Source organism: Haemorhous mexicanus, chromosome 5, assembly GCF_027477595.1.
Source record: "Haemorhous mexicanus isolate bHaeMex1 chromosome 5, bHaeMex1.pri, whole genome shotgun sequence".
In the NCBI taxonomy this organism is placed as follows: domain Eukaryota; kingdom Metazoa; phylum Chordata; class Aves; order Passeriformes; family Fringillidae; genus Haemorhous; species Haemorhous mexicanus.
The window spans coordinates 66,331,676-66,357,965 of record NC_082345.1 but is presented as its reverse complement, the minus strand read 5'-3'; the positions used below and the strand labels follow the sequence as shown (position 1 = coordinate 66,357,965).

The window sequence follows — 26,290 nt, the reverse complement described above, 5'->3', positions numbered from 1 at the left end:
TTTTAGAGCTGAATTACATTTAGTGTCATTCTTGTTCAGCTTTACTGTGAAGTGACCCTTACAGCCCTTTAGCCCCGTGTGCACAGTTGGAAACCATTTCTGTGCCTGAGCTTTCTGAATCAAACACTTGCAGTCTCTTCAAACAGCCTTTCAAAAGTGGAACCCAAACATCATGAACATGAACTCTTATTTTTCTAGGGTTTATGTAAGTAATCCATGAGCTGTCTAAAAGAGTTCTTTGAAAGAAAAATAATGAAGCCAAGGCTTTCGTATCACTCAAACAATGACATTAAAGACTATCCTTCAATCTCCAGTTTCTTCAGATTTAAGAAAAGTGCTGTAAATTACCAATGGAGGATTACAACAGAAATATAAGACCTGCACAGTTGTTTATGACTGAACTGGCCTGCAACACCTGACACCAGCCATTTCTAAAGGTTAATTTTCTAAAGCGGAAGATTGCAATATGGTTTTGGTTTCTGCTGGTTCTGTACAGGGTAATTGCATTGAAATTTTCTGGTAGTTTACAGTATGCTAGCACTTCTGATACACAGCTGCTCTCTCTAACACCCTGGAGAAACAGCCATGGGTTTAATTCATCTAAGGTTCTTCTGCACCAGCCTGTGCAGGCATTGTCCTGATCCTGTGATCAGGAGTCCTGACCATATGTTTTCAAGACAGAAAACTGCAGTGTGGGGAGGGGAGGAAACACACTGACAATCTCTTGAACCAGGAGGAAAAGAATGCTTTGCTTATTCCTCATATACTGTTATCCTTTTCACACAGCCATTAATATGCATCTGCATCCCAGGAACAACGATGTGCCAGCTGCGCCTTTAGCAAAAACTCTGTGTAATTCAGCATGACTTTGTTAAATGGAAAGAATTTAAAGACAGTGTGGCTGTGCTAATTTTGATGTTAATTTCTGTAGGAACTTAATATTCTGTGTCATTCTTTTGCCTGTGCAGTAATCTCTGCTTTGCATCTTCTGGCGTGATATTTTACTTTTTGTTTTAAATGGCAGCACTGAATGCAGATTGTGTGTATCTTTCAGAATATGGAGTCAGTTCAGGTCTTTCCCAAAAAAAAAAGTCTCTTCATTACTCTAAATGCTATTACTACACATGCCACAGCAGTGGCACATTAGGGTGGTGACAACTTTGCACATTGGCAGTCAGGCTTTGAAAAAAAGAATATATTTGCAGAGGAAATATTTGGAAATGTTTTTTCAGCTGATTAATTTGGATGTGCAGCTTTCAAGTTGTATGCTCTGGAGTAGACTGTACAACAAAAAATCTTGAAGTATTTAATTAAAAAGAATATAATAAATTAGAAGAAGAGTAGCTGTACATTGATGGTGCATATTTGAAGTCAGGTGGGGTTTTTTTCTTAGACTACATAGGTTTATCAGAAGGTGACATTCTGATATCTGATGTAATAGATGTTTTATTTATGAAGCCTTGACATTATTAAATAAGGGGGATCGACACCACAGAAAAATGCATTTGAAAGGAAGTTATAAAATTTCAAGCTTGATAGCCAAAAGCTCATAGTTGTGTAAAATGCCCCTACACTTTTTTCATCAATCTTTATTCCTTTTTTTAGTGCTTAAATGATCATAGAATATTCTCAGCATGAATTTAATATTAAATAGTTGTTATAAACAATGTATCTTTAGATAATCTTAATAATTTCATACAAACTTATAAGGAAGATTCTCCATATACAGTCATGGCCTATCTTTCAGAGCACATAAACACCTGCTTGTTTTTAAACATTTCTCAATTTTTACTTTTAGCTTTTACATTTAAGCAAGTGGCCAACTCAGAAAAAATAGACCTAATGTCTAGGGTCTGAGTGCAGCCTCCCAGTTCTGCTGTGTACTTCAATTCTGTGACTAGTGTGACTTGCATGGGGGAAATTTCTCACCTGCTCCTGTACCTTGCTGCAGCAAAGCCCAGGCTGGGTACTTCAGGGTTTTGCTGGTGCCAGTGTCAGTCCTGGGTGTTGGACTTCTGCTGCTACAGGCAAAGCCTACATCAGACAATCAGATAAAAATAGAGGAATGAGTAACTCAGCTCCCTGATGATGCTGTCATTGCCTTAGTTGCACTTGCCTAATATATTCTAAGAGAGGCAAAGTACCTTAATACTATTTTTTCCCACTAAACCTCCCCCCCCCCCAAATAATTAAAAACAAACAAACAATTTTTAATAAGGGTGCTGATTTATACCTCAATTCCCTCAAAGTCAGTTAGAAACACTGATTGAAGGCAGAACCCATGTGTTGCTAAACTCAGGGGAAGATTTGCTGTTCAGTTCCTCAGAAGTGTAGGTGATGACATAATGAGGTGAACACAGGGTCATTTCTCTCAAGGCTTATCTTGGCATTTCTGTAAGTATAACTTAAATCAAAACAGCAGATCAAACTAACTGCAGGCTTTAAGGAGATAAATGTATGTGTCTTATTGTGGTGGCCTGTACAATTTATTCAGTATGAAGAACAGACAAGTCCAGTACATATGTGCAGCTTCTGCATTAAATATGAGTGAAAAAAAGATTCTGAAGTGGTTAGGGCATAAATTGGGTGGCTTAGATGAATTACTCATGCAGTTAAATCAGTGCACATACATGATTATGAATATAATATGTTCCTGGTTTGTATGAATCTCAGGGTTTTTTTACCTTTAATCTTTACTGGTATCCAATGTATCATATTTTAATATCCTTTTTTTTTTTTTTTTAACTAGTGTTAAAATGTAATGCTTATTAGTGTGGGGGAAAAGTAATTTCAATATAAATTATGATTAAAGTATGAGTGTGATATGTTAAACACTACCGATAAAGTAATTGTTTGCCTGAAATGTCTTAGCAAAATTGTGCTGTTAAGCACTTTGTAAAATTCCATTACAACTGAGATTTATTTTTCAATCATTTTTTAAGACATGCTTTTTTATTCTCCAAAGGCATTGTGCTATTAACAGATTTGCCATATAATACAGAACCATCAAAAATAGCAGCATTTACATCTTAATTTGCATAAGGACTTGCTTCTAATCCAGATTCCATTGTTGAAGTACTAGAATAACTGCAGTGATGTGTGTGAGATTCAATTTCAGTCTCCTTACCACATTGCATTTATCTTTCTAGTGGAATATCTGTGTTTTTACTTGAGAAATTTTACTGAGACCGGATTGCATCAAAGAGTGTCCAGTTGCATTGGGCACACATTAAATACCAGTTATCAGAGCTGAAGCAAAGAGGTGATGAGAGGCATATTACCTGCTCTTTTAGGGGATCTCTGGTGAGTGCAAGTACATCCAGGTCTGTCCAGCAATGCCTGCTCCACTGTGAGATCTATGTCCTTGGCCATATGTTAGACCATTTCAATTTAAAAATAAATGACTGCTTTTTATCTGGTAAAGATTAGAAACAAATTAGAGAGTCTTCATTCTGAATTTATATTTCTCAGTCACACAAATGGTAACTAGATTTGGAAAGTTTGACTGCTTCCTCAATGGTAAACAATAAAAGGTACTACATGTGTTGTAAAAGCCTTTATTGAAACATATCTGAGCTCTACTGGCAGTCATTTGGGTTGAAAATTTGTTATGTCTTCTCTGTTGAACTGTTTTAGCAGTATAATCTCTGATAATTAAAACATAATCATTTTTAGGCAGTCCTTTTCACAGCTTATAGCAATTTTGCAGCTGACTCTGTCAGACTTGCATTAAAGATTGATCTTAAATTATTAAATGATATTTTGTGCAACTGTAATTTCCATGAGAGGATATTTTTCATGGTATTTGCTAGGAAGCTTTAGACTGCTAAAGAACACTTTTGGCAAAGTAAGGGGAAATATTTGTGAAGCAGAAACTATAATTATGAACATGTGTAGTTAAACACCTCTTAGGCACTTGGCTCATACTGAACAAGGCTGTAAAATAATAGGACCATGCTCTTGAAAGTGGACACCATATTGAAGGAATTACTTCATCACTTCTGTTTAACATCTGAGTGCTTTGAAGAATCTGCTACACACTTGTTAAAATGTAAAGTGGAGTTGCAGAGGAAGAGTTGAAATATGAGGAGAGGTTATTTCAGTGAGAATGAGCAGCAGTCAGCAGGTCCAGCCTCTGGGTCAGTGGGGGCTCTTCCCAGATCCACCTGTAAAGCCTTCTGATGGAGGTATTTAGGCAAGGTTTTGCTGGAAGATTAGAGCAAAACAGCCATGCAGGCTGTGCTCCAGAGGAGATGTTGGGGTGAAGGAGTTGGTTTGGCCTAGAAGTCCTGGCTGAGAATGGAGAAAGGTTTCTGCTTCTATGGGCAATGGGGCAAAGGCTCAGCACCTCATGGTGCCATTCACAGCTGATCATTTCCCTCTTGAATCCTGCCACTGGGGCTCAGTATTCTTCTCAAAGCAGTATTTTCTCAAAAAGAAGTACATAGAAAAGGATCTGCCCTTCACGTGCCGTGAACAACTGACTTGCCCCTGACTTTTTCGTGAAAGGCAGTGGTGGAACTTAAAGATCCTGAGCTGCTGGCCCAGTCAAAGGGCCATTCTTTCTCCTTCTGTCTGTACCAATGCTGCATCTCTGGATTCAATGTTCCCAATATATCTGGGGTATAGGGGGAGTCCTGGAAAGAACAGCTGGTAGAGCAGTCATTTGGGAATGCTGAGAACTTGTTCTCTGAAGACCATGATGGAGATGAACTATGTTCATAAGGAGAAGGAGCGTTTGGAGGAAAAAAAATGGAAAAATCTTGTACCTTCTGTGACTGGATAGCCTAACCACATAAGGATGTCTGCTACTAAGAACCACATGTATCCTAAAGAGATTTCTGTCTACACTGACATTTTCTGTCTACAGAATAACAGATATGACAGAGAAATTATGTCTTGCTTCCCAAATGTTTCCATTTAAGAAATGTAAAATAACTATTCCAAGCAAGGGTTTTATGCTTTGAAATCAGGAAAGAATAAAAGGGGCTGTCTGGCTTTGATCATTGGGGCCATCTTATTTCTGGGAGGTCCTTGCATGGCCAGCAGCTTGTCACATTTGGGAAGATGAGACCATCAAAGAGGGCAAAGAAACAAAGTACTAATATTTCTTCTTGCCAACAAAGGAAATACCATTTCCTGTGGAGCAGAAGATGCAGAAGATTTTGCGCATCCATTTTTATGCACAGAGATCCCATAGCTTCTATATTTTCCTCTCTCAGTACAGCCAAATGTCATGAATCAATCTTTGGTTTGCTTTTATTTCACAAACATTCTTCCAAACATTTGTCCAAAATTGTGTGATATATTTTTAACAGATAGTTAGCACTTGATATAGATATATATTCCTGTATCATTATTGCATTGGAATAAAAGGAGGGTCTTTAACACTTGCAGAAGACACCTCTTTTGACTTAAATTTCTGAATCCTTACATTAATTTCAACCTGTTATTTACTATGTATAGTACTTTTACTTAATAGTTTTAAGTACCTTCACATAGCACATTAGCAAATTTTCCAACAACAGAGAAAGTATTGGAGGACTGTAAATCACCCCGAGGTGTTCATAACCACAGAAGTCATAGAATGGGGTGAGCCTGTCTTTGGATGATGAAATTGAATCCCCTCTGTGCAATCTAACTGGACTATTACAAACACTGTTGTAAGATTTGGAAAATTCACAAAACCGTAGATGGACTATTTTGCCTTCTTGTGTTTTAATGTCACATATAAATTATATATCCCTTTTTTTTTTTCATTTTCTGCCCATGGAGACGGTGGACATTCGTGAGGTTGATGTGATAAACGTGGGATTTTAGTGATCTTTGCATCAGTTTCTTTATATCCAGTCCCTTTCATTCTGTTTTAGAATCAGTGGAATTTTGGTACATTATGAGAACTTCTTCAGCATTTCACAAAACTTACCTTTATTTCTCCTTCAAAAGTCTGGTTGTCTATAAATCTACCCATTTGTCCCCATACCTGAAAGATGAGTGCTGTCAGCTTAGGTCATGGAAAAAATACAGTGCTATTTAAAATCACTAGTTGTGCAGTGAGAGGTGTAAATACAGAACATGGGTAATTTCTGGGTAGAGTGTTAGTAATTCTGTTGTAACTTCCATTCACATGCCTTCTATAAATTACTATAAGAATTTCTATTTGCCCTTTGGTGTTGCCTGAGAGTGACAAAGAATGGCTGTGAAGCCTGCTGCTATGATAATTTTGTAGCCTTTCCCCCCTCCTTCACTAACAGGAAATCTTCTAAAAACCATCTAAATCTGAAAGTGAAGGCTTTTTCTGAGCAAGAAAATAAAGTGGGGTTAGGCTGAAAAAATATAGCAAGGCTTTGTCTCCCAGTTTCCGAGACTAATCTCATTTATCTTCATTTTCCAAACAGCGCTTTTCAATTGAATCAGGAGCAGTGTGTTATGTATTTTTTTTCCTTTCTGATAATCAGAGAAATATTGACCTATTTTGAAAACACTTCTTCCTCTCACTACTGACAGCTTTCATTACTTCAGTTGCTGCTATTTTTATATAAAAGAGCTATAAGGGAACTTGAGCTGAATGTAATCTTAACTGTAGAGAACTGGATGTGGATCGCCAACATACCATGTGACTTCGATTGCCAGAGTTAAGGTTTAACCTTGCCTCTTTAGATTATAATATATTATCCAAGCAGAAGTCAGCTAATGGACCTTAAATTAGTGTGAGTGGTCTAGAACGATATGGCATATCATTACATGAATCTACCTTGAAGTCAGCAGAAAAATACTGCATCGCTTTCAGCAGGGGGAAAAAAAGGTTATAGCCAGGTTACTCTGCATCGAGATGTCTTGGTTTCTTTAACCCTTGTAAATGAGCAGTGCTCTGTTCTGCAAGTACAGGTTTAATATAAAAATAGCTTCTAATGAAATTAAAATAAATATATTTTTTTTAGTCTAGCATCTGCTATATTTAGTTCTTCTTATAGTGTGGCTAGGGGTGTACCTGTGAAAATCCTTTGATTTTAGCAAATATAATTGTCCTGCTTTAAAAAACTGAGAAAAAATACAATAAGAAAAGGAAGAAAACAAAATCTTCCTGTGCTGTCAAAACACCTGTTTCACTAAGTTGGCTGATCACCTAATGTGGATGGATGGCTCTTTAGTGTTTTGGCTACTTTATCACCAATCTGATCACAGCCCAGGTGACAGGAGCAGGGTTGTGCCTTCTAATCCCCCAGTAAATGACCTGTGTCTGTCTGTCTTTAATCAGATAGCTCCCTCCATCCTTCAGATCACTTGGAAGTTGCTGTGGGAAGGCATGTGCACCTTCCTTTTGTCTTGTCACTGCTTCATGCAGGGACAACCTGTGTGTGGGAAAAGGGGGTTAAAGTCAATTGTCCTGCAGAACATAATCACCTTACAATAGGTGATACATCCATTGCAATGTTTGTGCCAAACTAATAATGGTAGGAACAAACCAGCCTTTTGTACAGGCTTTCTGTTGGTGCCCTTTGCAGAAAAAAAAATTGCTGCTGCTTCTTTAAGTCATGGGGACTCCCATTTGCTGTGACAGCTTTCCAATTGTTAAATAAACTCTGACCATGAGCAGCTGTCAGACAGATATTGCACTGCAGGCTTCAGTTAAAAGGAGCACCAGACAAGCATTTCAGTGCCTAAAGGCTCTTATTTATTTTGTTTTAAAGATACACTTAAAAAAAAAACCCAAAACCACAATGAGGTAATACAAGTCCTTCACTGAAAAAGAGAAACAAAACTAATTTTATTTTATACACTTTATGCAATTTTCTTGTTAAAAATATAGAATGTGAGTATGTCCATTTTTGAGAACAAAGCCTATGTGGAGTATGAAGTGTCTCAAATGTACACTTTTGTCTGGTAGCAAATTGAGATGCAGAAATCCTGACATTAGACTTTAAAAATACTACTAATCATATTCAAATTCTTGTGAGAAAGCAAGAGGAATTATACTGAGCTTCCTCAAAGTCATAGAATGTAATTTTATCATTTCTACTTTTTACAGTAATCTAGCTCAACACTTGTGATGTTGTTGCTTTTTGCCATCTGAACAATTTGAGCTGGTTGAAGATGTCCTTGCTCATTGCAGGGGGATTGGACTGGGTGACCTTTAAAGGTCTCTTTCAACCCAAACTATTCTATGATTCCATAATTCTGTGATAATGTTGCACCCAGATTTACAGGTAAGCAAAAAACAAAAAAAAGGACAGTTTTCACTACAGAAGCTCTAACAGACCTACTCCAACATCATCTTAAAGTAAATCAAAAAGAAAATTATCTTAAAGTAAATATATAATGGATATATTGGAAGAAACCTTATAATTTACATTAAAATTACAGCTGGGAAGGAGATTGCCATTAAGTTAGGAAGAAGGTGTACCTCCTCCTAATCCAGTTTACAGACTGGTACTCTCTATCCTTACCTGACTAAAAGTCAAGCTGGAGAACTTGGACTAGGAATCAAAGTTGACCAGAGCTCCACTAGAAGATATTTAGAAGATAGGTTCAGCTCACTTGGCTGAGTAGAGACTGAGCCAGCTCTGCACATGCCTTTTCCCATCGACATTGGAGCAGAAGCCTAGCTCAAACACAAATTAAAACAAAATCAAACCAAACCCAAAATAAAACAAAAACTAGTCCTGGTGATTAATTTCAAAAGGCAAGGTGTGGGCTAATTGTGTGGAGGCAGGAGTTCTAGACAATATATAAGTATTTATTGAAAATCAATATTTTTTCATGTTAAAGAGAAAATATGATGCATATTTAATTTACAAGTAATAGTAAGTAATTACTGATTTTAAATTTTCAAATTTAAGTAACTAACAAGCTAACTAACAGGTTAACTAACTAACTAGTTAACTAATATGTGTCTTCACCATTCCAGTTTTTTTTAAAGACAGAGAAGAATATCTCTAGTAAAAATATAAAGCAGTAGGAAATGGAAAAAGTCAATTTAAAAATCAATCCTCACAGATTTTTTTCTATCGACTCCTGTTGGAAATAACACCCACAATTTTTATAACTGAAATGGATCATAAAAAAATCTCAGTGTGTTCAATTATTTATTTTATGCTTTTGAAACCACTTTTGGGTAATGGGTTTCACTTTTTCACCTTTCATTTACTTCATTCTTCCGCTCAGGAAAACAGAAACCATTCAAAAGTGGAAAATGATAGCATTTTCTTGTTTGTGCTTGTACTTGTGCTTTTGAGTCAATATGCTTTGCACAGATGCAAATGATGGTCTTAAAGCCATGGCAAACATAATGCACCATGGTTTTACACAATCTGATTTCTATACAGAACTAAATGTTTATATAATAAAGGGCTTTGTGGAGACTTGAACCAGGAATTTAATTTCTTTTATTTCAGTTCTTGGAAAGCAAAGTATAGAAGGGAAGGTTTGGGAGCACTACACCAATAATGCAATTAATTACTATAGTCAATGCAAATATGATTTTCATGTGTGAAGGAAGCATGAGGAAGGGTCCTTTAATAAAAATAATCAACTTGAGACCATAATGGAGATGGTGCTTTTTGAAGATATTGGTTGTGGATTAGCAGAAAATGTATTCATTAAAACCATGGGAAAAAGGAGTAAAGTCAGTCTTCCATCTTCTTTCTCAGTCTTCCAAATTTTCCATTTTGAAGCAAAAATGGAATCTTCCTTTATTCTGTCTTTATTAATGAATTAATCTAAGTTGTCATCCCTGGGGTATGAGATTAAGGCTGGGAAATGGCTGAGGTAAATATGTTTATCTGTTCTAGGTTTCAGAGCAGAAAAGTGGCATAATGGCAGGGATAATGTGAGAGTTGAGTTGGATGTGAAAACTTCTGGCTAGGCAAGCAAGACAACCTTCTGAACATGGATGGATCTTACTGGAATAAACATTCACCATGGCTCCTTTCCTGCTAGGGAACGTGACATGGCACAGAAACTGTGTTGGATCCAATGCTTTTCCAGAGAGTCAGGTTTACTGGGCACAGGGAGCAGAGCAGGCACAGCAAATCACTTGTTCCCTGGTGACAGCAGCCAGGAGCAAACATGCCTTTCCAAAACAGCTTGTGGCCACTGCTGCCTGTCCTGCTGTTACTGCCTTGAAGAGATGCTACAGGCCAGAAAATCTAGTGTGGTTTTAAGCCTGCTTCCAGCTGCTGTTTTCCACTGCAGTGTCTGTAGGGAGAAGGACCTTGGGGCACTCAGGAGAGGCATTTCTGGGAGTGAGCTGCAGGGCAGGCAGGCTGTCCTGGCAGGCTGTGTGCCAGCTCTGTTGTGGGGATCTTGGCTGCAGCTTGGCTACAGGGATACGATGGCACTCTGGGGTTTACAGGTGGCATAGCACTGTGGCCACCAGAGACAGCTGGATGAACAGATTCTGGTCAACAAGACTTAATAGAAAAAAAAAAAAACCTCAAAGAGAAGACGTTTGTGTTTTTTATTCAACTTTATCCCTTTTGTTTTTTCCCCTTTTCCGTGCTACATGCTTGTATGCCATTTTCATTTGTCAGTGATCTGATTGGATGCCTCTGGTTTGTTTTTTTGTTTTCTGCAGGATAAAAGCATGGGTGGATAAGATGCAAGAAGATCTCGTGACGCTCGCACGAACTGCAAGCGGAGTGGACCGGCTTGCTGAAGTAAGAGGAGGTGTCCTAGGCTGCTGTAACTAGAAACTGAAGGGCTTGCATCTTCTAGGCTTTGCAATCATTTCATCCCAACATACAAAAATGGTTTTGGGGGATTAAACTCTGCTGTGCTTACTGAGAGAGAAATAAAGACCAGACATCCATCAATTCCCTCTCAGTGTTGCAGCACTTCCTCATTGATAATATTTAATCAGCTTTGCAGTATCAGACATAAGGCTTGCCATTGTTGCAACACTTCCACTGAAGCAAGCACTTTTATGTTCTGTTTGTCAAATACGGTATCCAGGAAGCAACCATTCACAGTGGTAGAGAATTCTGCTCTCTATTAACAAGGGAACCTATCTTTCTGACACAAATTTCATGAAATGAGGCAGCTTTTGGTTAGCAGAAACACAGATGAGAATGAAAACTACTTTTATTCACCTGTTCAAATTACTAAATTGGTTTTAGAGAAGAATTTACACATCTCTCATTGATATATTTTTGTGTTATTATTCTATTCATAGATGGTGACAACACATGTGCCATTGCAGAAAAATGAAGGCACAATTAAGAACATGTCATAATTACTGCCTATACAATTCTCTATGTATACATCACAATCCAGTATACAACCATGTGATCATACCTCTCCCTATCCCAAAGAGCTATGGCTCTTTCTTTGAACTGATGGATGTCTGATTTAAGGTGAAGGGAATTTTGCTGCTGCATCAGGAAACTGAGCTATTGTTTGCCAGCAAAAGCCCCTGGTGCTGGTGAACTGGATGTGAAACCTTGAGATTTGGTTTTTAGAAAATGATTCTAAATGATCCATGAAATGGATAGCAGAGGTTTGAGCAGATAGCTTCAAAAGGTTTTTGAAGATGTTAAGAAATACAGAGAAAAAATTATGTGTGAAGTTGTCAAATTTAGCATTGTGTATTAATGCATTCCTCTGAATGTAATGACCTTTTGCCCAGACATTTATGTCTTGTGTGTATCCTGTCCCAGAAGGACATTTTGTCTTTACTAGCTATAAGAGGAGGGTGGATGCTTAGCTCAGATGTCCATTAGCTCAGATGAGATCACCACTGTCTTATAAAAGGAAGAGCTGTGTCACTGCATGCTTGATGAATAAAAATGAAGATTGCAGAATTTATTTTAGTTCTGGCCTTTCCTAATACTTGACTGCATCATATTGCAACACAATTTAAGGCATATGCTTTAGATGCATGTTTTAATCTTTAAAAAACATAAAAAACTGAAAACAAAATCTTGAAACCCTACACAAATCATCAGATTCTTACAAGCATGGGTTTCCAATGCAGAAATGTCTAGCACTTGAGCTTCCTGAGGAAATATAAGGTTTGGAAGCATGGAGCTCTCACTGGAGGTTTTGCAGGTGGATTGCACATCTATCTGCTGACAGAGAACAACGAGACTTGCAAATCATCAGTCTCTAGGTTCTGGTGGGGACTTTCTGCTACAAGTCCATTTTTTGCTTATTTAATTTGTGATCTGATCTGTTCTGCACTTGCTGTGTCTCTTTTTTCCCTTCCATTCAGCATCTTGCTACTGATTCACCATTCAACTTTCCATTCCTTTCCTGCTGTGTTGCTTGGCTTTCATTTCTCCTCAACCTATGCTATGTTTCTGTCGCAGCTCCTGCCTTTGCTGCTTTGCCAGTCTGCCTTTCTATTTTAGACTAGTTTCATGTCTCTATTTTAGGATATTTTAGGATCTTTCTCCTTAGCTTTTCCCAGATCAGCACCTCTCTCTTAACTCCTTCATTTTTCTTAGCATTTCCAAAACATTCTGTCCAGGTGTGTGTGGCCAGCCTGTCACAATACTCTCATCCACAGAATTTCTCTTCCACAGAATTTCTCTTCCCCTTTCTCACATTTCCCTCCATCACTAATTCTCAGTCCCAGACCTGTAATTTTCTCCTGTATGATTTTTCTATTTCACCTTCCCTTCCAGTCTCACTTTCTCTCTACTCTTTGCTTGCCCTTTTCCAGTCTATTATCTCCTGTTTCCATATCTCAGTCTCTTGCCCTTTGTCCTTCATTCAGTTTTCCTCTCCTCCTACTCCCACTGTGTAGACCTGAGAGACCACAGCAAGTCTGATCATGAACTGCAGAGGAGGTGGGGCATTCTCTAGGAGTGATGTCTCTGAGTTAGAATACACCTGTGTTCTCAGCAATTTAGCTGATTAAATATCTTCAGGTCCTTTTCAGGCTAGATTTTTTAACACTAAAGACTAAAGTATATCTTTAAAAACACAGCATTGAGGTTTTAATCTACAATGAATAGGTAACAGGAAAATGAGTTACACAGGATTTCTAACTGGACCAAAACAATGAATTAATGTCTCAACGATTTTGCTATGCCTTCTTGAGTAAGGACCACATAGTAAAATAGATAATGAAAAGCCAAGAGATTGATGTTTCATTCTTTTTTTTTCCCTGAGGAAAATGTTAGTTTATGTTGTTAATATTTGGAAAATTTACAAGCTGCTAAACAGTCTTTTAATGAAAACTACTGGCCAAGCCTAATAATCTGTAGTGCTACCAGCTTTGCCACAGTGACATTCATGTGGATAAAGACAAAAACATGAGTGTGTGAATACTATAGGTAAGTTTCTAGTGAAAAGCCAGAATTTACAACAGACTTCAAGGAAATAGTGCTGTCTCAGATGATATTCACAAGGTGGTCGATATGTGCTGTAATCCTAGGATTAGAAGCATGAAAGGGGGATGTTTCCATGTAAAATATCAAAGCCATGTGTTTGACCTACATGGCACAATGGCTTTTTCTAGACATGAGGTTTTAATTAGCTCTCTTGGCTGCAAGGGAAAACACAAAGCCCTGCAAGGTGTAACCCCTGCACTCTCCCACTCTCTTCTTGTATACAGGCTATTGTCACTTGCCCATTTCTGAATGACAATTTTTTTTTTTTTCCTGCTCACTGCCTATTAACATTTAGTTAGATCTTTCTGAAATGAACCACAATCTTGGAAAAATGGAGACTACAAGACATGAAAAACAGCATGCCTGCATGCTTGTCACTTTTATTCACAGAATTTGCCTTCAGATCCTCAAGCTTTAAAAATGCTTACGGTCAGATTGATTTTTCAGCTTTTTTTCTGATTTATTTCTTCTTCCAGCTCCAGAATTATTTGGACCAAACCTGTAGTCTTCATGTAAACTTGAAATAAGAAATAAATTGTTTGGGTTTTCTGCCCCTTTTCTCTCTAAAAGCAGAATGAATAATATAAAAAGAAGGAGCCCATTGCTCCTATTATAAAGTAGTAAACTTGACTTTCTGTCAAAAGCTGTAATAATCAGATTGGTAGGAGAAATGTCTTCCCTTGTTCTAGGGAAAATTAATTTTAATTTTGCCAAGTGTGAGGTTAAAGCTCCTAGCAAGAACATCTAACAGATTATAACCATTTCACAGCCTGGTCAATCTTTCCCTGGACTCAGGGGAAGAATTCCCACTGATTCAGCTGAAGTTAGGATCTGTGTCTGCTCTGTGCAATTAGGTCTTCTATGAAGATCTCTAAAGTGACCAAGATAGCTCTCAAAATAGGACAATTAATATGTTCTCATCTAGAGTGAATTAACATAAACCAGAGCTTTTTCAATTAGCTGCAGTGCTAATGGTGCTCCCATCATTTGCTGAAAGTATCTCGGGGTCCATCAGTGCTATTTGTGTTTGGATGTGCCTTGGATGTCTGGGGGTCTTTGTGCTGCAGGGAAATATACTGTACAGATGTCTCTTCTGCAGAACTAAATAATAAAGTAGTTTTTTTCGTGACCATGAGGGAGAGGGATAGGAGTCCTTCCTTAATTCTCAAGTATTTTGATTTTAGACTGGGAGAACTTTTGACCAGAAGGATGTAGGCACACAGTTTGTGGTAATTGGGGTGGGGCTGTGGCTGAGCCTCATCCCCAATGGGCACAGCTGTGAGCAGCACTGCCAGCACTGAGCCCTGGAGTGCCCAGGGGCACTGAGCAACCACCACAGGGAGCAGGGCACACAGGGGCAGGGCATGAACATGAGAGGATAAAAGGTTGGGCTAAAGAACAAGAAGGGCAGATGCTTGCAGTCTTCTGAAGTGATGTGGTGTTACTCTGTATGGACAGATGCTTGAAGCCTTCTGAAATTGTATGGTGATCTTCTGTGTATTGTGGCTGTCTCAACTGTGTCATGCTGCAACAGAAAGGCTGTAAAAATCAGGGTGTGGTATGTACTCCCAAAGGAATAAAAAAAAAAAAAGGAGATGACTGTTAAAGTCAGGTGAGGTATGTGGAAAGTGGATAGCTGTCCCGTTGAGATTAGGACCTTGGTAAGAGTCTAATTTAATCTGCAGGGTGGACCTAGCTAACTAGGGAAAGTATTTTTTGTACTTAAGGTGTTTGAATTCAACAATGTACTAAATTTCATGGAGTCATATTTAAGAAGAACCTCCTCAGAAGAGGATTCCCTTTTCTTTCTTCATTGACAGTTTTCTTGCAGTGATTTGGAATCACAACCTTGTACTAGTGACTAACCACTCTTTCTCTTGCTTTTGCATATATAATGGAGCCATTGTAACTCTCACTAATCACAACTTTTGAAAATATCTGTATAATGAGGATACACAATAATATATTAAGGAACATTCCACATAGTGTTTTAAAAAGACAAAATATTTGGGAGTTTGTTAGTTCATTGCGTATTCTGCCTCTGAAAATATGAATATGTTTGTGTTGATGCATATTTTATACATGTTTTCCCTTGTTAGCAATGATGACAGCAATATAATGCCTGTAGTAAGAAAAACTGCAAAAGAAAGTTTGGGTGCCCTTAGAATGAGGAGTTTTATGTTGAGGCTACTCTTCTCCATAGCCTGGCCCAGGCAAAGGAGCATAACTGGGGTAGAAGGAACAAGGAGCTGGAGAGGCAGGTGAGAGCTGTTTGTTGGGATGCCCAAAGGAGGCACAGTGGGATTGGGGTGTCCTGCACAGCTCCAGGAGCTGAACTCCATGATCCCTGTGTGCCTCTTCCAAGACAGCACATTCTCTGGTTCTGGGATACTCTCTGGGAATGGGCTCAAAATAGTCTTCCAAAAATAGATTTAAAGGACATTTTTAAATCCTGCTTTTTTGGACATTAGTATGAGTTTAGGTGAGATCTGGGAGAAGTCCAACTTGGATGTAATACCAATGTAATATCCCCATTACAGTAATGCAAGGATTGTTTCAACAAGGCAGGAAGTCAGGACTCAAGATGCCAAAATATTCAGCTGGTTGAAAACTGGCAGACCTCCACTGACTGCAGTGGATTACACTAATTTACTTTTGCTAAGAATCATGACTAACAACATTTGATTTACAAGCCAAGCAGGTAAAAAGTATTTTAAAAAACAAAAAAATATATTTTTTACACAAAAAGCAGAGGCTATTGCTGCTGTAGTTGCCCAGCTGAAGGAGGCACTTCTTCCTAAAGGATATTTTTTCCCCCTAGAAGAGCAAAGGGAATGCTTATAAGGTGGTGTTGTATGTACAGCTTGAGACTTGAAAAGAGGAATACAGGATACACAAGAAAATCTTGTCCTGTGTGCTTATTTTTAACTGTCTCTCAACAAAGCACTACTTAGTATATTCTGTTTAGTTTTAAAAGTATTATGTTTTAAAAAAACAAAACAAAGCAACAAAAGCAACAGCAACAAATAGTCATGTCATTGTCATTTCAGCTTAAGAAGGTTCATGTAACTCATGTAGCTTTGTCTTACCTATGAACTCTCTGTGCATTCAGGCATTATGAAGCTGCTCTGGTGTGAAGGATTTGTGGTTTCTGCAGAGCAAACAGATTGTTAGGGAAAAAAAAAAAAAAGGAAGAGACAGCAGCTTAATAGAATTTAAAGTCCATGTAGCAAAATACATTTTGAGATTGATCTCACTAGCTGCATTTCTCAGAAGGTATTTGGTCTTTGAAAATACAAAAATATGTACAAAGTTCAAAGTCACATTCTGGTCTAAGAACTAGATACCTCAGCATACAGGAAAAAAAAGTTGAAGAACCTACTGCACTACAGAATTAAGTACATAGTTCCATTTTCATGAAAGCACTTACAACTTCCATTTTTACATAGAATGTTCACAGCAAAGACTCATGACTAAGCTAATTGACAGCTCATTTAATCTAATAAACTACTACAAGTGTGCTTCTGGACTCCAGCTCCTCAAATACCTCTAGGCACAGGAGAGAGAGAAGGAGGGGACCCCTGCAGTAGCCAGAAAGAAAGGCCTTGGATTAGAGAATTTGCCTTATAGCAATGCACGAGCTTGTCTGTTCCAAACTGATTGAAGAGAATCCTCTTTTCCAGAAACACTGAATTAAAAAATGTGGGTCTGTGTAAAGAGCTTTGATGTGACAAACACACTGGAGCTTCTCTATGGCTGTTACACCAGAAAAATGCCATCTTGTGCAGGGTAACCTTTTCAGGCAATGGCAGAAATGAACAAAGCATCAGACAAGAGGCAATTCCAAGGAACTCCACTCCCTGGATCTGTTTCTTTTTTGATACATCTCTGCAAAAACAATCCATGCATGGTGTTCATAAGGCATGTTGTTATTACAGTTTCAGGAGCTGTAGAGTGAATCCATATAGGTTGACTTGGCCTGTAAATGATATTCCTACTGAGATAAAAATACTGTTTCATCCTACAAAAGAAAAAGAGCTAGGTATGGGTATATGATATGTGGTGATGAGTTTCATTCACAAAATGAATCCATCAGCAATTGTTAGAAGATTTTTATTTATTTTGTGTTTTGAATGCTGTTTTATCACAATTAGCTCTTCTTTAGTGAACAGCCCAGCTGAAATCCTGCAGGAGCACATTTCAGCCCTTGCTCAGGGTGAGGTCTGTGTGCCTAATGCACAGATGGTGTGAGTCTGCTCAAGCACTCACATTGGCAGCAGCTTCCCAGGCCACACTTTCAGCTTTCCAGGTCTTGGATCAGTCTCTGGCGTTTAACTGAGATGAATGGCTTGTAAGAGAGACTGATGCTGATTTGAACTGCCCTGGAGCAGAGATGTTCAGGAAAGCTTCTGTCTGCCAGAAGGAATTATAACCCAGAGTAACTTTCTGTTGGATTCTACAGATTTTAGCTAAATTAGTCTTAGAAGCTCTGACCTAGAAGCCCTACAGACACTGACTTAGACCTAGAGAAGCTGTCATGGAGTGCTTGTCTTCTTCATTCATCATCTGTGTAGAGGTCTGTGCAAAGGGAGGCTTCAACAGCTTACTTAAAATTCATCTAAGACTTGTATCTGGATGATCTCCCCTATTGTCATAGGAGCCTGCAATTCCTGCTTAGGAAGGTGATTTGGCAGGTAATTTAGCAGTAAACAATTTCATTCCTACTATTTTTCTCAATGATTGGCATGATATTTATGTGGTTCTTTACTTTTATAAAGTAAGTTGAATGAATTAACAAAAGCTTTATAAAAGTTGGATTTATATTTTGAAAACATTTAACAGATACATGGAGTTGAAAATTCTATTTATTTTTACCAGCTTTATTATTTATTATTTATTTATGTATTTATGTATTTATGTATTTATTTATTTTTAACTACTGTATAGATCAAGTTGGATTTGATTTCTATATGCTTTAGCCAAAGGCAAAGAATTTTGTAGCTCATGCTATTCTCTGATGAGCTAGCAGATGGACCTAGGTGACATATGAACACATCCCAAAATATGCTACACTCACCCTTGTTAAGGTTGAAGTAATGGATAGTTTTATGATTAAGAAAAGTAAAAAGTTTTAGATTAAGAACAATAAATACAAGAACTGGATTTGGTTTTTTTTAAGATAGTTGATTATAAGAATAGCACCCCAAATTAATATATTTGGTGAACATTTCTCTGGAGGTCGTGGCTGTGGACTTCGTAAGCTTGAATTTCAATAGGAAATGAAATTTTTGGTTGAAATGTTGTGAATGCCATAGGTTCTGAGGAGTTTGTCAATATTTTGACCCTGGATTTCAAGATACTTCTGGCATACAAAATAATAATATATTGTGCAGTCCATCCTTCTTCATCCCTGAAAATGTAAACTGTAACTGATACCACAACACTTGTAGACACAACTGGTGCAGCTATGAAGCTGTTTCTTGTATATCCTGGGTGTACTCGCCAGTGCTCCAAGAAAGGAAGGCAAGTGTTTAAATGAATTAAATTTGGGAAATAAAGAAAATTTTCTATTCATTCAAATTGTGCCACTTAGTGAGGTTCACAGTGACTGATCTCTAAAATCAGAAATGTGTTATATTCTTTCTTTTCTCCTTTTGTCTCTTTTTGTTGTCCTCAATGAAACAAAATATTAAAAAACGTTTTTAAAACATAAGCAGAGAAGACTTTACCCATATAATGCAAAACTACATTGTTATATAATCTTGAAATGAAAATTCAAACAAGTCAACTATTTTGAAGTTGTTGAAGCACTTTTATCCTTGTTGGGTCACCAGTTTTATATTTGCTGAAACTTCCTTGAGTTCAGGCCATCTTTATTGGTGGTTCTGGTTGTCTGCAACAAAAGTTCTTCACTGAGGTGCAATTTTGTTATGTTGTTTTTCTAAGGAAAAGAAGGAAACAAAATGATGAAAAGAGAGCAACTCTATTTAACTTTTTAAATTAACTTAGTAATATGTAATAAAATGGATATCAAAGTTTGGCTGAGAGTGTATGAAGCCAGCCTCTGAAATGCATGAATTCTTTCTAAGCATAAATAGGCTATTGCACACTATTCACATTGGACTTCTGCCTCATTCCCAAGGTGAGGACAACAGTCTGCTGTCCCTGAGAGGGGTGTGGTGAAGGGAAGGAAGATCAGGATTACTTTAGGAATAGAATTATGAAGGGTTTGGTACAGTGAAATGTGGTCAATTCAGATATTTACTAAGAAGTCGGAGTCCATTTACCAGAATTATAATAATGTATGAGATGGGTTAGCCTGGTTAGGGACTCCCAAAGTTATTAACAGGTTTTTTAACCATGTATGTCCCCTTTGAGGTGCACCACTGCCACTGCTATCTTCTGTGTGCAACCAAATACCAAAGCTTTAAAAGCAAAATTCTCCAAACCAAATTCTTTTGAGTTTACACATTGCTGACCAGTGGTGAGATGTCAGGAAAATGAAATCACTTTTAAAAATGCAAGCTGGGAAATTTGAATACATATCTGCAAATTTTCTTTGTAATCCAAGTGGAAATCAGGAGATTGTCAAAACACAGGGAGCCTCATTTGCTATTTGCAGTTGCCAGTCTCTCTCTACTCCCTTAGCAATAAACTGACATTTTGAAGCTTTCCTTCTTGCAGCAAACAAAAGCAGCTGTAAGTCACTAAGAATAGGTGCTGCATTAACAAAGCTTGCTCAAGCTCAAGGGAAGAGACGGCCTACTATTACTGTAGCTTTAATTACTGTTTGATGATCTGGGTAATCTTTGATCAAAGCACTGTTCTTGATGAATTTATAATGTTCTGTTGGCTTCAACAGTAAGAAATCCTGTCCTATTGGTACTTATATTCAGACTGTTTTTGTAGAAGTTAAGAATAAAGATTTTACTTTAAAAAAAATTCACACACTAAACAAGCAAAACCTCAAACATTAATCATTTTCCAAGTCCTGTGGTTAGTAAAAAGAAAAAAAAAAATCCTGCTCAAGTTAAATTCTGAGATTTAAAATTACTTTTGGGAAGAGAGTCAGTAGATGACAAACTGCATTAAGAATAGCTAAGGCAGACCAAAATTTCCTATGAATAAGTTTGTTTTTAGAAATTACATAAGTGCCCATCTTCAGATATACCAGAAGTGCAGAATAAATGTGAAACATTTTTGTCCTATTGTTCTTCTTCTGTTACAAGAAAGATCCACTTGTACTCATGAATTGGGATTTTTGAGTTCTTACTGTCTCATCTAAAAGCCTGAGTTGAAACTGCTATGAAACCAATAAATGATGTCATCTTGTTACTTGATATTTTTTTTTTTATCTTAGGAAGCAAAATTGAATACCTTCAAAAAAGTTTTTTTTAAGGGGGGAAGGATGTAAAATCTGCTTTTCCCGTGTAAAATAGCAGAAGTACAAAGCTGAACTTTTTTATCAAGGTTTAAATACAAAGTGGCAATTACAAAAATTGCTTCTTAATTTAAAAGTCCTCTGGACTACTCTATTAATTATCAACAGTCAAAAGGGGCTGATGATTCCTACAAAGTGTGCCTGATTATATGCTTCCCTTTGAGTAGGCACCTGTGTGAGCCCATTGACTCTGGCACTGCTTATCCTCTCTCTGCTGGTAACTGAGGCATGAGTGGTCCCAGCACCTTGCAGAATTCAGTCTGAGTGTTTTACTTGAGAATGAACTTGCTCTGATAATTTCTTTTCCCCTAACGTGCCCGTCACTGCTGTGGTAAGTCATGGTTTTCAGCACATCAGCTGCCCTGTCATTGTCATCCCAGACCTTCAGAGCAGTCAGTGATCAGGCAGGTGATTCTGAAAAGCAACAGCTACAGTGAACGTCTGGGGTGGTTTCCTCCTTTGTGTTGTTGCCATGAATTTCAGGAATGAAGGCATCTGTGCGTTGCTAGGGAGCAGCTGTGATCTTATTTATACTCTATATGGAGCAGAGAGTAAGACCTATAAAATACTCAGACTTATTCCTTTGAACACACAGAATGCTTCTTAGAAATGAATTCTCAATGAATGGCTTCTGATTAAAAGAAGTGTCTTGTGCGAATGAAAAATAGTCTGGCATGTAAATAGAAATAGAAACTATTAATATAACTTTGGAAATAAGATACACTAGTAAGAAGATAGAATTTACTTATGCTGGGCAGATCATATTGTTTTTAGTACTAAAATTTCAGTTAAAGCAGAATATCTACAATAACAAAAAGTTAGATATAATATAATATATGATAATATAGTGTAATGATATAATGTAATGTAATATAAAATTAGAAACTGGTATTTGTTTTTTCTTAATTTTCCTGCTCCCAAGATCTCATACTATTTTTGGATGTCTATCTCATGACGTCTCCTCTCTGCTTTTTTCTCAGAAATGAGATTATGCCGTAATTTCATGGCATTGGTAAAAACAGAAACTAAAATTACTAAATATAAGTGTGTTATTAGTTGATATTTTGTTAGCTAACAAAAGTTATTTAAACAGAATCTTTTATTCTTTAAACCATTGAATATTTATTAAGAAAACTATTTTTTTTTTATTTTAGCATTGCTCAAAATTTCAGTAAGAAATGAACTTTTTTTTCAGCTGAGGGCTGGACTGAAAAGGAGCTGATGGCCCAGGGTAGAGGCAGAGTTTCCTGGTGAGACAGTCTTGATCCCTGAGGCTTGGTAGTGCCACAAAGTGGTAGAAAACAAGAGATTGGAAGGACCAGGGGGAATTGGCAAAGGGAGTGCCTTTCCAAAAATGGGGAGTGGGCAGAAAGAGAATACTTTACTCAGCCTTTGTTTAAGTTTCACTCTGTTCAGAAGGATTTAAAAAAAAAATATTAACTATTTTAGTTACTTTAGTGCACTAACTTGTAAAACCTAGGTCAAGTTTTCACAAGTACTGTTCGTAGTTTGGTGTGGTTGATTTCAAAAGAGATGGGGGAAAACTCAGGGCAAAGTTTTGGTTGATTTTACTGCAAGCTCAGCACTATTTTTGAGCAATAGATTTTGCCATCATGGCAGTCTCCAGCTGGTCTAGGCTGACAAAAAAGGATTTGGTGATAAGGCAGTGATTGCTGACAGAGATGTCTCAGCCCAGCTGAGCTAAGTGGTCTTGAAAGGAATACTGAAATAATAAAAGCATCCATAGATTTACCTTGTGCAGATAAATATAACTGGAATTGTGGAGCTATTTAATTTCTCTTTTCCAAAGCTGGCAAAATTACAGTGATTTTACAGTTAACTTTTGAAATACTGGGTTTGAACTTCTGGAGACATTGGCTGACATGATTTCTATGTCCGTGGAAGCATTCAGTGATGGAAATGAGATTGGCATGTTCATGTCCTATGCTTGGGCCCTTAGCCAAGTTACCAGTGCCTGAAGGAAAGGCTCTGTTGTTTTTAAACTGGGTGACTCACATGTTCAGAGCAAGCAAACAAACAAAGAGGCAAAGGAGTTGCACTGCAGTTGAAAATAATTCTTTTTCTGAGTGTGATACAGCATGAGGGCTGTTTAAATAAATTTTCAGTGCTAGGGCCAGCCCAAATGCCTGCCACAATACAGCAAGAGCCGTGTAATAACATCTTTCATTCTCTCTCAATTTATGCAGAAGTGTTTGACTTGCCCTGGTGAGCTTTGTAGGCAGCAAGGAGAATGTCTCTTTGTGAGAGATGTATAAACATGTCCTTGAAGACTGAGCAGAGAGGGGCACCTTCTGCTGAGGAGCTGGCAGTTTTTCTAATCTTTGTCACATTCAACTATTGTTGTGTTGTTTCACCTCAGTGTGACTCTCTCCATCATGTTCTCTCCCCTAAAACCTTGCAGATCATTATGGGCAATTTTAATACAGTCATTCCTGAATAAAGAAGTGCATGACTATTGACTTTAGAAAAGAATTAAAGTATTTTTGTGCTACGACCTTGCAGGTTTTGCTTAGTCATGCAATGAGGCTTTATTCTGTGAGAAGGGACAGGGTTTTACTTGACAATTTGAAGATCTTTTAGCAAAATATTAGTGATAAAAGTACTGAAAAATAATTTAGATGTAAAAACCAATAGAAACTTGCATTCATTTAGTTAAAGCAATTTAATAAATTGTATTCAAACTAACTCCTTTTAACAAGCTACAGAGCCTGCCAAATTGTATTCTGGAAGACAAATGAGCACACCTTTGCCAAAAACATCCTTTATGGCTATTTGAGATGAGCATTTGCTAGTTTTGTTAGACTGCTAGGTGGGAAGCTTGGAGAAGGAAAAGTTTGCTCCAGGGTGCCAAATCCTGAAGTGTGTATCCTGAAGTGTGTATTTCTCTGTGTAGTGTTGTGCTGAACTGCTGCAGTGCTACAGTGAATTAAAGAAAAGGGTAGTAGGCAACAAATAAATTATGCACACACCTCCTAAATAATTAATGAATATTAGACTGTTCCTTGGTAGTTGAGACAGGTCTCACACTTCAGGAAAATAAAGAAGTGTGTGAAGTTCCAAGTAATTTCTGATGCTGTTTGTTCAGGAGCTTGCAGGATAAATTTTTTACTGTCAGTAGAAGCAGGGTAGATTGGTGCTCCCTGGCCTGCCATGGGGTAAAACAAAGAAGGGGAGAAAGTCACTGATTCAGGTCTGTGTGTGAATCTTGTGTAAATCTCAAAGGGTTTTATCTTGGGCAGGAGTTGTTCTGAATTTTATTTCTTTGAAATCACCGACAAATACAAGTTGTGAAGCCAGCCTCAGTCAGGCTTTCTTGGTGGTAGGACCCACAAAGCCTGTTATAAAGGTTTTAATGATGTTCCTGTCTCTTGTAGTGATGATCTCCTTGTTGTGTGATTCAGACTTTTGAATTTTTCTGAGAGCTGGTGCTGGAGAAGAAAGATGAAAATGATTTTTTTTCCCTGAAAATGTCCCACTGTCCAATGCTTGCTTTGATAGTCTGCAGCTTTCAAAGCATTCAAACTTGGGGATGTGGGAATAACTTCCCTATAGGAATTGGGTGTGTGCAAAATGGGAGTGCTTTCAAATTGGGGTTTAGAGGGTCAAACAGTTGCTGGAAGAACAAATTAGATACAAGGACAAAAGTACAAATTTTCCATCCAGTTCTCAATGCATCACCAGTATGGCTTACTGTGACTTTGCTCTACATCAGGGACAGCACAAGAAGGACACAGACCTGTTGGAACCAGTCCAGCAGGACACAAAAATGATTAGAGGGATGGAACATCTCTCCTATGAGGAAAGACTGAAGCAGTTGAGGTTGTTCATCCTGGAGGACTTTGGGGAGACCTTATGGTGGCTTTCCAGGACCAAAAAATGGCTGCAAGAGACTTGGAAGGAGACTGTTTATAGGGGCAGGTAGTGACTGGGTGAGGGGGAATGGCTTTAAACTGAAAATCAGTAGGTTAGATTGGGTGATAAGAATAAATTTTTTTACTGTGAATGTGAGACACTTGCTCAGGGAAACTGTGGATGTTTCATTCCTGAAAGTGTTCAAGAAAAGCTTGGGTGGGGCTCTGAGCAATCTGGTCTAGTGCAAGGTGTCCCTGCCCATGGCTGTGAGGTTGGTACCAGATGATCATTATGGTCCCTTCCAACTCAGGTCATTCTGTGATTCTGTGATTAAGTCAAATAAGATATTGTCTTTTTGGTTGGTGGTTGTGTGAATGCAGTATGACATCCCCCTCAACTTCTACTGAGCTGTTCAATCACAGCCTATTAAAAACCAAATTTCATTAAGGGCTTAAAAATATCAGAGAATCAGCACTACAGCCCATGACCTTACATATCTGGTCAGTGCAATCTCCAGGTCATCCCTGTCATCCATCTGCTTCAAACCTGCATTAACTGAACACATATTTCACTCTGCCTCTACTTGAATTTTCTTTTCTTGTAGCTTGCTTAATGTTTATCATGTTGAGTGAAAAGATTAATTACTGTGAAATGGCATTTGTACAATTCTTTCTCCAAATTTTAGATTTTTTGCTTAATTGAAACCCCAAATGAAAAGGGTTTATACTAATTTTTTTCTTATTGCTTTCACCATTGAGTAGGAAGTAAAGAGCAATTGTGTAAAAAAAAATCTGGAAGAGACCAGAAATAATTGAACAAAGAAAACCAAACAAACATTTTCACAAGTGAAATATATGAACCCTTTAAAATTATTTTTAAAATTATTATTTTAAGACTTCTGTGAAAGTTATTTCATATTTTTGACACAATTTACAAAATCTTGTTTCTATTTTTATGTAGATTTAGTAACTTTTGATTAAGGTGTACTACATGCAGTCACAAATGAAGTTTAAAGAACTTGCCATTACATTTCTCTTTAAAGACCAAGAAGCCAACACCTGGTATATTGTAGTCTGTTCTTTGTGTGACTAGGGTGAATGTTTGTTGACAATGTCAAAACCTGAAAGTTTTACAAGATTTGATGGTCATTTCAATTAATATGTTCCTCTGAAATTTCCAGTCTTGATTCAACCATCTGGATCTATAAAACTGATTTTTACTCTTGCCACGTCTATAGGACTGGTCACGACAGTCAATTTACCTCCAAAATGCTGGCTGCAAATTTAATGTGTTTCAGAGAAAAAGGAATGAAACTCTGAAGTGATCAATTGTTGAATAAAATGTCTTTATTTCCAATTTTTTTTGATTAATAATTGGCGTATAGGCCAGTCCTACTATTAAGATATGTCCTAAAAAATCCCCCCACCAACCCTCCACGCAACCCCAAAAATAAAAATAACCCAAAAAACCCAGAAACCCCTCAAAAAGAGATTTTTGGGTTTATCCAGAGATAAACTTTTTGTGTGGCTGTTTTGAAAATTGAGCACCTCAAAAGTATCCAGACTACAATCCGAGTTGATTAGGATCTGTCATCTGTTTAAGTAGTTTTCTGCTCATGGTGCACTGATTTTTTTTTTTT

The 26,290-nt window shown here is 37.6% G+C and overlaps 1 protein-coding gene across 2 annotated transcripts in view; it reads left to right on the top strand.

Annotated features, from left to right (window-relative positions):
• The window catches only part of CACNA2D1 (calcium voltage-gated channel auxiliary subunit alpha2delta 1), a 358,692-nt gene that overhangs the window by 39,836 nt on the left and 292,566 nt on the right, over positions 1-26,290 (top strand). For both annotated transcript variants that reach the window (XM_059847448.1, XM_059847449.1), the window contains exon 2: positions 10,577-10,658. In XM_059847448.1, the coding sequence (XP_059703431.1) occupies positions 10,577-10,658 (82 nt within the window). The remainder of the gene's footprint in view (positions 1-10,576; positions 10,659-26,290) is intronic.